At 39.9% G+C, this 13582-nt stretch overlaps 1 protein-coding gene across 2 annotated transcripts in view; it reads right to left on the minus strand.

The window, feature by feature from the left end:
• The window catches only part of CDKAL1 (CDK5 regulatory subunit associated protein 1 like 1), a 428476-nt gene that overhangs the window by 267516 nt on the left and 147378 nt on the right, over nucleotides 1-13582 (minus strand). For both annotated transcript variants that reach the window (XM_032181446.1, XM_032181447.1), the window contains one exon: nucleotides 1314-1434. In XM_032181446.1, the coding sequence (XP_032037337.1) occupies nucleotides 1314-1434 (121 nt within the window). The remainder of the gene's footprint in view (nucleotides 1-1313; nucleotides 1435-13582) is intronic.

Genomic DNA, 13582 nt, shown 5'->3' on the forward strand with positions numbered 1-13582 from the left:
CTAGAAATGTATTGTTAAATTATATTGTTATAAGTATCGATGGAAAAGAAAAGCAGGTATCATCTGAAACTTAGACATAACCAAATATAAAAGAATACTTTGCTTATTTTTAATCAAGAAAAGGATTTTGATCACACAGGCACAGAAAAGTCATCTACAGGAACGACAACAGGGAAGGAAAACTTTAGAACGCTTCAAATAACCGTACCAGAAGAGCTCATATGTAGACTTCAAAAGCAATCAATGCATGAGTCTGCAGTTTAAAAAAGTATTACAATATAAAAATATGAAAAAGTCACCCATACATTTATGGTCAGAGGGAGAAAAATAACCACATTAAGTCTTGAACTGATATTCTGTTCTAAACAGAACACTAGCTTTTACATCAAATTATGAAGTAAAGATTATGTAAAGAAAATGAAGAGAAAGGGGATAGTAGCTAAACTGGTTTATGAGACAGTTATGAAACTGTTAGACTAAATTTAAAACGAGCTAAGGTCTACCACTGTTTTTTTGTTTGTTTTTTGTCCTCTAGGCAGTAAGTTCTCACCTACCTGGGATGTCTAGAGTAGCACATTTTATATTCGCCAGCTAGGAAATTACTAAGTAAATTGAAAAAGATGGGAAAAATGGGAAGAGGTGTGTTTTGGTCTGTTTTTAGAGAACTGACCAAATGGTAGATAAGTGGAGAAAAGGAAATGGTAGATAAGTGGAGAAAAGGAAAGCATTAAGGGAAAGGAGATTACAGATGGAATTCCTAAAAGCAGAAATACAGAGCAGAAAAATTCTCATAATCTTATAGAGAAATAGGCATCTACAGTTGCTTGATAGGCAAAGACTAGTTTATTCAAACAGAGCAAAGGCTTAAAGATGAGCATGAAAACCCTTAGAAACATTTTAGAGGGGCAAGAAACAAATACATCTAATTTATCCATTTATACATTTGGGTTGACAAACAGGTGTTTACAGATCTTAGTAAATTACAAATGATATTTCAGAAGAATAAGACAAAAGAGATAAGGGAAAAGAGAAAAAAAACTATAAAAGCTTTTTGGATTTTTTCTTTTGAGAAACAGTTAGATGAACAATCAGGACTGCGTGACTGAATGCAGCCCTGAACAGCAGAAGTCTTGCACCTAAATAAGCAGAGATTTATTTTCCAGAAAGAATGCCACTTGAAATCATTTACTATTTACAAGTGGTCATCCTTCCTCTTCCTGTGTAACTTATAAGTTATGCACCAGATCTACAGAAAGAGATAAACAGAATTCCTCAGCAGTCCTGAATATTTTATAAGTTCAGAAGATTCTTACCCTGTATTGATGGAAATGATTTCTATCAGTGGATTCTTTCTGATCTTTGGTAAATCCAGTCGTGCTCCACCCAAACGTTTTCCATTATCCTTTTTCTGACCCAGCAGTCTCACAGAATGGCCTTCAAATGAAGCACAAAAATGCAGTCAGTACAAAGTACAATATTTGTTTTGATTTGCTCTTCTTCACAAGCAATGTTTATACTTCAAAAGTTGAAAATGAGAATAAGATATAATATTTTATTTCCACCAGCTGGAGCATTCAAGAAGAGTTAATGACAGCTAAAATAAATCATGTTAAAATGAACAAATTATTTCATCCAATTATCTTTTCACACTTGCATTTTCTTGTTTATTCCATTAAAATGATCTAAGCAGTTTTGTTTTAAGATTCTCAAACAAATACCAACAGATTAATATTTAAATAAGTAGTATGTCGGGATTAAAATAATTTTTCCACAAATTTAAAGCAAAAACTAAATTAGTAAGAAACAAATGACTCCTAAATGTTTTTAAAGCTTAATATATGAAGAACCTACACATTTGAGTCTAAGTTGCCTGACTATGCAAGTTTGTCAGGATGTACTCTGAAGTATATCCTGATAAAGTGTTCGTGGCTAAACTGGCAAGCAAGATTTACAGTCAGCATTGGCTTCCCCAGTTAAATTCCAGCAAGTCAGATGGGCTAGAATGAAAAAGGTTTTTTCAGCAGTAGAGAGCTTTGGGAGGGGGTACTTACTGTTTATTTTACCTCTATTCTATAATTATCCAGGATTTTAATTTGCAAATTCTTTGCTATCCAGAGAGAACTTTCCCGTTAACCTCTGTTCTCTTCCTGTGGCATATTACCCTGACAGCCTTGCTCTTTCCCTACAAATCTTGTTTCCTGTAGGACATTGAGAGAGCTCTGCTGCCAGCTGAATACGCAGACACATGCAGAGCAGCTGTGCTAAGACCCTGCTAAATAACAAATCTACTACATTAGTGACCCTAAGTGAAAGAGGCTAAAACCAATAAACTGAAATGGGGGAAAGAGATCATCCCACTCTTACTGCCCTAGACTTACACAGGTGGTCAGACAGAGGTGATATGCACAGCCCCAGAGCACATTACTCCCACACCAAGGAGACTGCAGTTTGGAAAACCACCCTGCAACTCCTCTCCTGAAAACAGCAATATCCAGAGAGCAAAGTACAGTTACTATCACCAACTGCCTGCAACAGTACCACTTACTTTAAGATACATTTTAAGAGCACAAATGACAGTCTTCACTTTAAAAATAAATAAATAAATAAAAGAAGCAAAATCTAACAGTGAAGAAGAAAAGTAATTGAGTGTATATTATTGCAAGACTTAGGGCAAAATATCCCCAATTGAAAAAAACAGAAAGCTTGCATCAGTTACTTCAAAAAGCCCAAACAGAATAGACCATACCAGACAGCAAGGGAAATCAATGCTAGATAACTAACAAGATGTGGAAAGTGACCACTACTTGGAGTGAAGGAAAGGGAAAAGCATATATCCATTGAAGCTGAAAAACTCTTTAATAATACATGTACCTACAGTTAGAATACGGGATATTCCTTACGTAGATTTTAAGAAAAAAACTATCTTAAAAAGGTCAGGTGGGGAAGATGGATAGAGCAGAAAGCATGTATGAAGTATGAGGTGAACTACATTTAGCACTGCAATCTAGATATCAAACTCAGACCAACTGGGAACCATATCACAGAATCACAGAATTTCTAGGTTGGAAGAGACCTCAAGATCATCGAGTCCAACCTCTGACCTAACACTAACAGTCCCCACTAAACCATATCCCTAAGCTCTACATCTAAACGCCTTTTAAAGACTTCCAGGGATGGTGACTCCACCACTTCCCTGGGCAGCCCATTCCAATACCTAACAACCTTTTCAGTAAAGAAGTTCTTCCTAACATCCAACCTAAAACTCCCCTGGCGCAACTTAAGCCCATTCCCCCTCGTCCAGCTTTCCAACCACTCATCTCCCAGCCTGTAGCTCTGCTTGAGGTTATTGTGCCCCAGGTGCAGGACCCGGCACTTGGCCTTGTTGAACTTCATGCAGTTGACCTCAGCCCATCGGTGCAGCCTATCCAGATCCTCCTGCAGAGCTTTCCTACCCTCAAGCAGATCGACACACACACCTAACTTGGTGTCATCTGCGAACTTACTGAGGGTGCACTCGATCCCCTCACCCAGATCAACGATGAAGATATTAAAGAGGACCGGCCCCAGCACCGAGCCCTGGGGAACGCCACTAGTGACCGGCCTCCAACTGGACTTGACTCCATTCACCACGACTCTTTGGGCCCGGCTATCCAGCCAGTTTCTAACCCAATGAAGCGTGCGCCAGTCCAAGCCAAGAGCAGCCAGTTTCTTGAGGAGAATGCTGTGGGAGACGGTGTCAAAAGCCTTGCTGAAGTCAAGGTAGACCACATCCACAGCCTTTCCCTCATCCACCCAGCGCGTCACTTTGTCATAGAAGGAGATCAGGTTCGTCAAGCAGGATCTGCCTTTCATAAACCCATGCTGACTGAGCCTGATTGCCTGCTTGCCCTGCAAGTGCTGCGTGATGACTCTCAGGAGGATCTGCTCCATGAGCTTCCCTGGCACTGAGGTCAAACTGACAGGCCTGTAGTTTCCTGGGTCTGCCCTCCGGCCCTTCTTGTAGATGGGCGTCACGTTTGCTAGCCGCCAGTCAACTGGAACCTCCCCTGATAGCCAGGACTGTTGATAAATGATGGTAAGCGGCTTGGCCAGCTCCTCTGCCAGTTCTCTCAGTAGCCTTGGGTGGATCCCATCTGGCCCCATCGACTTGCGCACATCCAAGTGCTGTACCAGGTCACCAACCAGTTCTTCATGGATAGTGAGGGCCACATCCTGCTCCCCATCCCCTTCCACCAGCTCAGGGTACTGGGTATCCAGAGAACAACCGGTATTGCTGCTAAAGACTGAGGCAAAGAAGGCATTAAGCACCTCCGCCTTATCCTCATCTTTTGTAACAAGGTTTCCCCCTGCATCCGGTAAAGGATGGAGATTCTCCTTAGTCCTCCTTTTTGTGTTGATGTATTTATGGAAACGTTTTTTGTTATCTTTAACGGCAGTAGCCAGATTGAGCTCCAGAAGAGCTTTGGCCTTTCTAATTTTGTCCCTGCACAGCCTCGTAACATCCTTACAGTCCTCCTCAGTGGCCCGCCCTTTTTTCCAAAGATTATAAACCCTCTTTTTTCTCCTAAGCTCAAGCTGCAACTCTCTGTTGAGCCAGGCTGGTCTTCTTCCCCCACCGGCTCGTCTTTGGGCATGTGGGGACAGACCGCTCCTGCGCCATTAAGATTTCCCTCTTGAAGAGCGCCCAGCCTTCCTGGACTCCTCTGCCCTTCAGAACCGCCTCCCAAGGTGGTTCCGCCACCAACCAGTGTCCTGAGCAGCACAAAGTCAGCCCTCCGGAAGTCCAATATAGCAGTCTTACTGGTCCCCTTCCTGGCCTCGCCAAGAATAGAGAACTCCACCATTTTGTGGTCACTCTGCCCAAGACAAGCTCCTGACAACCACATCCTCCTCCCTGTTTGTGAAGAGAAGGTCTAGTGGGGTGCCACCTCTGGTAGGCTCACTAACCAGCTGCGTCAGGAAGCTATCTTCCACACTCTCCAGAAACCTCCTAGACTGCTTTCTTTGGGCTATGTTGTGCTTCCAGGATATGTCAGGGAAGTTGAAGTCCCCCACGAGAACAAGCGCCATGCTCAACCAAATCTGCTAGCTGGCACTACCAACAGCTATTTACAAAACTAACTTATCCATCAGTTACAGTCTTTCACATTACCTATTTTGGAGAGATTTTAGTTATTTTTAGTTAATTTATTAATAATACAGCATTCATACTCTGAATTTATTTCTGTGCTATCTCAACAACAGCAACAACAGATAAGCAACTGCTTTTGGTATCCTGTCTTTCTCAGACTTTTTAAGATGCATACAAAATTCTCGATCAGAAGTTTGACCTAATGAAGAAGCAAGCAGAACTGGCTTGCGATCATAATGGTTAATACTAAAAGGAGATGTCAGTAACAGTAAATGAAAGTTGTTTTTTTTTTGCAGATGCATTTGGGAAAAATTTCATTACATCCTGATGTGAACTTAGAAATACACTAACTGTGCTATTAACATTTGCTAAATTATGCATTCCTCTCTTTTCATGACAATACCAGCAATATCATTGTCTCACAATACAATCATTTTCAAATCTAATGCTTCATTAAGGAGTCACAAGCATGACACCATTTTATTTACTTGTATAACAAAAAGAGATTGCATTATCATAGGCATACAAATTGAACTAGAAGCAGAGAACATTCCTTTTTGTATTTCTTAACAGTACAGTTTATTTGGAATAAGGCAGTTTATCCAGTTTTTAAATATTCAATTGTCTTACCATACTAAACAATTGTAGTTGTTGTCTTACCATACTAAAAATGTATTTAGACTTATGGTTGAAAATATTGTTGAACAATTTACACTATTCTTAAATAATCAGGCTTAAAAATAACAACCACACAAAATTCAAAATTCTTACATTTAGAAGTGTGGTCAGACCACCATGCTGAAGTTGAAAAATAAAATAAAAAATAATACAAAAATAATAATAAAAAAAACAAACCTGCCCTCCCCAACAATTAATATCTCAGCAGAATCAGTGGAGCTTGATCTCCTCTGAATTTGTTCCCTCACAAAGCCCAGTGAATTATTGTTGTCTAGTTAGAATTTAGCTCATGCTCTGCCTTTCCCATGCTGGGAACATTAAACAAGGAAACTTTTTCACAGAACGTCTGGAAAAAGAATATCCTTTAGGCTATGCAACTTGTCTCAAAACTGTTTGAAAATTTATTAAAGGACTAAGAACTGGCAAGGAGAAAGGGAAATGGATATAATGACAAACCTGTTTGGGAAACACAACTTTATAATCCCCATTTCTTTAGGAAAACAGGCCAAATAAAAACAAACACTAAAGTGGTCTAGAAAATCTTGTTAAATCTTTCTTTTAGATGTTCAGTAGGTTACCAGAAATGTTAGAAAAATAATCCTCTGACATTTTCAAGTAAAATGTAACACACTAGGATCTGTGAGACTCAGACTCTCTTTCCTTCAGAGGCTTTCTTAATCGATGAAAGAAACTACACCTCAGCTACCACCTCCCATCCAATGCACTCAATGGTTCACAGCTCCGGACTGCATGATGCACTCAGGGACTTGGCTTGGTGATGGGACTCAGCAGGTCAGGCGGATGGTTGGACTTAATGACCTTGAAGGTCTTTTCCAATCTAGATTATTCTGTGCTTCTACAAACATCACTTGATGCCCCCTCGCTGGATTAAAACTGGCAAAATCCCATCCCAGCACAGTGCACCAGCTCAGGGTGTCTACAGCCTGGGAACAAAACACAGCAGTTTATTTTCATGGCATGCATGGCTACAGTTTTTCTCATATCCCTTCTGAATGGCACTACATTTCAAGTTAATATGAGGCTGCAAAACTTGTGTGTCATTCAAGTATGGTAGCATCCCCATACTTTTCACTCCGGACACCACAGGATTGAAAACAAAACAAAACAAAACAAAAAACAAAAATAACAGCAATACTAGGAGATGAGCTTTAGCAGAAAGTTCAGTGCTTCCAGAAAGCAAACAGCACATCCATAACCAACTACAGTAATTTGTATTGCAGACACGCTTAATAATAATAATTAAAAAAAAAAAAAAAAAAAGAAATCCTGGTACAGTGTGTGACCTTAAATCCTTTCTCTTTATTCCATACAAGGACTATTTTGTTTCATCCTAAGTAATCACTAAAGCATCTGTTTACAGCATTGTTGCTATTAATAAAACATAATTTGATAAACATTGAATCATACTTTTTCACATGCTGTAAATCTTTTTTTCCTCCACACTTATTTCAATAAAACTTAAAAATAATATTTTGTCATCTTCAATATGGGAAAGGATAAACAACAACTTTTTTTTTTTTAATTGCCTGACCAGCCTAAATATCACATCAACATCAAGCATCACAGTAAGAGCAGTATCAAATCTCATTTAGGCTCTCTTTTCAAAACTAAGAATGGGGCACAACACTGCAATCAAGGTTTCCTTCTAAAGCACTGTATCTGATTAAGCTTCCTCCTCTTTGACCTAACAGGTTGGATAACAACAAAGCAGGTGTCCCAAACCTAAGACTAATCTCTTCTTCTTTTTTTTTTTTTTTTCTTTTTCCTTTTTAATGTTTGGTAGAAAACCATTTCTGATTAATCATAGTTCAACTCCAATAACAATGAGTGCTCTATCTCAGATATCAAACAAGCCAATCCTTTTTTGATGTCTCCCTGAAAGCTTTGAAATACAGCTTAATGACAAACAGTTCTCGTCAGGTCATCCAGTCTGCATCTGTTTATAGACCAGAATCTAAACATTTGAGTACCATAAACCTCTTCTGACATAAAGATAACTTCTCTATTTCCACGTAGTGTACCAGCAAATAAATTTATATTAAAAATGGTTAAAGGTTAATTAAAGGTTTAGGTCATGCTCGAGAGCAGGTATTCACTAACTAATAGATAATTAATGCAGGTTACAATTTGAGAATAGTGCTAACTATGCCCAGTGAAGAAGCTTATAGAGCAAAATTACTCACAGGCAGTGTAAATGAAATCAAGCTAGAAAAAAATTTAAATGAATCAGAGCTCTCTAATTTTCAGAGCTCACTTAAAAATGAAATATCTTTACATACAAACCAGTGGACACAATTCACGTTACTTGGCAATGCCACAGGAGACAAGGTTGGAATGAATTAAATCAGGATATTAAATCCTATTGTTAGACTAAATAAAGGCTTTTGAATGTGTCAGATTGATAAACCACTATGCAGAATGCAAGTATTTTCAAGGCATTCATTTTCACTTGTTAAAAAGGATACAAAGAAAGTACCATGATATTAATGTCGTGTACATATACCTTCCTTTGTGGGTGGCGTGTGCTTCAGGAGCACGATAAGAGAATGCCTGAACTTGAAATACGAGCATGTGAAGGGAACTGGTAATGAAATTTCTTTGCCTTAAGACTGTAACATTAAATGTGCTCTGAACCTTAGACTACTGTCAGACCCCCACAACCTAGACCTGCAGAAGCTAGTGTGATTCCAGCAGACGGATTCAAAGCTGGTATTTTGCCAGCTTTGCCAGTCAGTCTGGCTCAGTCTTGGCCTGGCTCAGTCACCTTTAGTTAATTTTAAGAACTGTCTATCAGTGCTGCAAGTATCTGTCAGATATTAATAGACCGACTGTATTTCAAAAATAGCCAGCACCATTCAATGCACAGGCTGGCCCCCCTCAGTAGCTGCTGAGAAATATTTGCCTGAAAGATGGAACAGGGCAGCCAGCGACAGTCCCTCCTCCTTCCCTGCTCACCCCGCTGGAAATACAGTGTGCCACTCACACAGCTCCCGGCCTGATGCAGAGCACTATTTCTTAGCTGTTACCTTCAAAGTTCAGTGCAGATATCTGAGGGAGTTCAAAAACATAAGTTTAAAGAAAATCCTCAAAGATGCAGGAAACCCTAGCCTTGGCAGCAACAATTTCTATTGTTTTCAGCTTCTTCTGTTACTCGTTCTTTCCCTTTCCCAGTTACATCATTATATTTAGAGGTTGTTCACCATTTCCTGAAAGACGCTTTTTTTCCTCACAACAAGGCTGCCAATGTACAATTCTATACCTCCCAGCTGTCTCTCCCCTGTCTGTTTGATCTTCTCCAGCATCTTGAGGGAAAAGGAATAAGTACTATATCATGTACTCTTGCACACATTTCCTTCCACCTTTATTCACTTCTTGATGAATAAAGAGCTTCCTTTCCTTAATGCTAACCTTGGAAAAATGGCACACAGGAGCAGTGTAGCTAAGGAAGGCAAAGCAATTTGAAGGGAAAACAAAGGTGTAAATTTGCCCAAAGAAAAACTAAAGGAAGAAGTATAAGGAAGAACCAAAAGCGGTGATAAAAACTGGAAGATCAGTAAATATAAGAGTTAAACAGAAAATTTTAGTGAAAGTCACAGAAACATGCAAAAGTATGTCAAAGAGAAGGAAGCCTAAGAAAATCAAATACAAAAATAAAGGAAGAAGAGGCAAATCAGGAACTGTTACAAAACTTTTAATACCATATTAAATTAAGTTTTTATTTAGATTGACGTTGGTCTAACCCTGCTGCTACTGGATAGAAACAACCTTCTAAATGAGTTATTTTGGATCTCTGGGAAGGACTAACAAAAACAGCACCTGAGATGCAAGGATGCACCACAAATTGCCTAACACACTGCACAGCTAGCTTAGACCCCAAGCCCTGGTTTACCTTTGTGGAATCAGCCCCCTTGTGCCCATCTTTTCTGCCTGCCCTGGCACACAAATAAGCTGTCCCACAACAGACATGACTGACTGCAAAGGAATCCTCGAGCTCCCCAGAACAATCACATGCTGCCAGACAAGTGCAGAAACAATGACCACGCTAACCCACTTCAGGGCTTTGCTGTGTGAATGCTCCCATCAAGCATCCAAGCTAGCCAACAGCACATCAGCTACGTAGTGGTGACACTGCTGAGCGTCATTCGCGGGATTTCCTGCCTCTTGTAAACGCAGGGAACAGACTCAAAGGAAAAACAAACCCAACTGGAAGACATATGCTCTGCTCCTGGCCACCAATTAACATCTTTTCATCCCCTAGATCAGCAGAAGTGGGAACGTTGTGCAAGTCAAACTCCTCCTTCAACTGGTGTAGGCAGGAACTGAGTAGCTTTACAAGTCAGAGAATTATTCAGACTAATGATGTCAGGATTGCTGATATTTTCCCCAACTGCATGTCCCAGCACCACAGGAAAAAGAATGCTCTTGACAAAATGACTGGTCCCATCAGGTTGCTGATAGCAGGTGGTCTGTTTGGCCCTGTCTCCACAATGCAGAGCTCTTTCATAAAAGGATTATCTTCCACACTATATGGACTTGAAAAGGCTTCAGAGAAAGCTGTAGATATTATTAAGCATGTGGCACACATAATATTAGGCTGAAATATGTGTATTTACTAAGCATTGCACTTGAAATTAGCATCCAAGAACAATTCTGTTTCAGAAAACTCCAGGATACAAGCGCCACGCAGACGAAGATGGGCTTTTTAAAACACATTTAACTTCAAAAACAAGGTATTAAATAGAGTAAGACAGTTCACAAACTTCTGAAAGAGCTGTGCAGGTAGCCCACATTGATGGAATCCATAGATCATTTTCTCTCCATGAAATATAAAAGAACTCTTCTTTCCTGGTATTTCAACAATGTATCATTCAATCAGAAATATTTGTAAGCACTAAAACAGTAGAGTGCAACAAGTGAAACTGCAAAGGAGGTCACTATTAACAAGGAACTAATACTTGTCTAAAACTTTCACATAATTAAATTACGAAGATATAATCTTTTATGTATAATTATTCAAGAAAACAATTTTCATCATATCCACAGTACTTTCCGCTCTCACAGCAAAAGAGCTTGAAATACACGTACACTATTAAGGCACTATATTTTTCAGGATTCAATAGCTCCACTCTATTCTGACATCATGTGATATTTTTGTCTTTCTAAAAAAGTGGCTAAATGTTAAATCTGCTATAAACTCAAAACACTGGCTCCAGGCTTCAATAGCTCAGAGAGACAATGCCAAGAACCAACTGTAGGAAGAGTTCCCCTGACCTTCTCTCCTCACCCCTCTGAAGAAATGCATTTGGTTAGGATCAAGGATGCTGTTCAAAACCTCAGGAGATTGTGGACAGAAGCTCGCAAAGAAAAAAAAATGAATCAGATGAAACAGGCTGTGTGCTAAGGAAAGACAGTACTGAAGGGCACATTGTCAGAGACACTTGCAGTAGTACAATAAACTTACCTAATGTTTTTGGGGTGTGCAGGTTTGAACAGAACAAAATAAATAAGCCTTAGAATGAAACGCTGAGATGAACCTATCACTATACGCAGGAGCAAGCTTTTAGTTTGCTCTCTACTCTTCGGCTATCTATTTATATCCTTCTTATGGTTAATTAAATCGCACTGTTTTGAACATGCTCTGCCTTACATTTACCAGCCAAAGGATTCTCTAATGGAGCTATACAGAGCTAACCACAAGCTGAGCTGAGTCAGCTAACAGAGCTGAACCTATCCAATATAAATAGCATAGAAAAATAGGGATGTTGTAAGAAGATCATTCATTACAAGTGCAGAAAAGAGCACATATGGGTCTGGAAGAAAAGGTATCTTTTCCATGCACATCACAGAGTCATTTAACAACAAACAATCAAAATTTTTCTATTCTGGTTTTCTGTTTGTTCCCTGCCATTGCTTGTTTTCCTGCCCCACTATTTGTCTCCCATTCAGTTTCTGTGAAAAATTCACAGAACAATGTCGTTTTCATAACACAAATAGTCAGTTGCTCTAGTTTTCTATACCAAGTAATTGAAAATTATTACAAAATCTACCTAAAATTCTGGATCATCTCGCATAGCTAATAGTCTCTGTATGCCCAAAAGCATTTGAGCAGGCACAGCAAAAAGGGCAATAAACTTTAGTTTAAGAACAAAAAACAATTGCTGGGAATGGAAACTTCTTGCCTCTGCAAATAAAATTTTATGTTGAGCTCCACAACCATTGATCTTTTACAAAAGCAATTCAAGTGTGTCTTTGCAGAAACTTCTCCATAATTTCTGCATATTCCACATTGTGCTCTACTGTTTCTTTAAATTATGCTCTGCAAAACTAAACTCTCTAAATTGATACTGGTGCAAATAATCATATTATTCCAAACTCGCCTCCTGAAAGGTAGAACTTCTCATCATTCAATATGCCAGACTTCTCCTAAGCTATCAGAAACATGAAATCAAAATTCAAGCCAGTGCTCCTGTTGAAGTGTTCAGGTGAATGAAAAGACCTTCATTTAAAAATTGTACGGCAAGATACATTTGAGTCAGGTTCTTCCTAAGTCAATGCTCATTGTCAAAGTAGTTCTCAAATTAACAGAAGACAAAAATGCTACTGCTTTAGGTAATGACATTCTTCCCACACATAAAGCTGATTTCCTAGATAACAACAATAACAATCTCTAATTATTGTTTTTTTTTACAGGATAAGTCCCAAAATTACTAATCCATGGACAACAAGAAGGGGGGGATGACATTTACCTTATTATGCTGTTAACCTCTGCTATTAATACCTACAAATTGGCGATTCTGAATCTTTTAACCACTGTCTTTCCAACAATGTATCTTAAAGCTATGATGATTCCGTGTATTGCCTACTGAAAACCTGATTTAAATCCCCACCCACCTTTTTTTTTCTTTTTTAGTCTGTCAAACATAGATAACCCCATGCAAAATTTCTGCAGCTAGTACCATGACTTTTCAATAATCTCAGTTCAAAAGGCAATTCTACTGCCTAGAGATAGTGTTAGAGACATAACAGCGTGTACTGGGTGCAGATGCCCGCACATTGGCAGGGGGGGCATCATCTCTGTGAGAAGAGACCACAGGGTGACCCTGCTTGGCCACATGCAGCTCCTCTCAGCCCCAGCAGACCCACACCTCAGGGCACTGCTGAGCCTGGCTGCTCAGCCTGATGCACCTGTGGGAAAGCATTTGCCCAGAATGGGCAAAAGCCACCGCCTAGCAGTTGAGACAGAGGGATGAGGAAAAAAGTGAGAGAAACAGGCCTGCAGACACCGTGGTTGGTGAGGAAGGAGGTGCTCCAGGCAGCCTGTGGTGAGGACCACAGTGAAGCGGCCTGTGGAGGACATTGGGTCCCTGAGGAAAGCTGCAGCCCATGGAGCCAAACCCATGCAGGAGCAGGTCTGCTGGCAAGAGCTCTTGGTCCACAGGGGACCCATGCACAGAGTGCAGTTGATCCTGGTTGGGTTCTGGCAGCCTGCCAAGGTCAGGCCACCACAAAGTGAAATAAATAAAACAACCCCTCCAAAACCACCCCCCTCCCTTTCTATGTCCTTTCAAAGGATACAGAACCAGACACTGGGGCTCGGTGAGGCCGCTACCCTCCCTCTGACCCCTCTCAAGCTGCAACTAGGCACAAACAGCCAGTTTCCTGACTGGGAGCCAAATTACACTTTTACACAAATTTACACTTACTCAGAAAGGAACTCCTAATGCCTACGGTTTTTATTCCTCTTTTGGCTCA

The sequence above is a fragment of the Aythya fuligula genome, chromosome 2 (genome assembly GCF_009819795.1).
Source record: "Aythya fuligula isolate bAytFul2 chromosome 2, bAytFul2.pri, whole genome shotgun sequence".
Lineage (NCBI taxonomy): Eukaryota > Metazoa > Chordata > Aves > Anseriformes > Anatidae > Aythya > Aythya fuligula.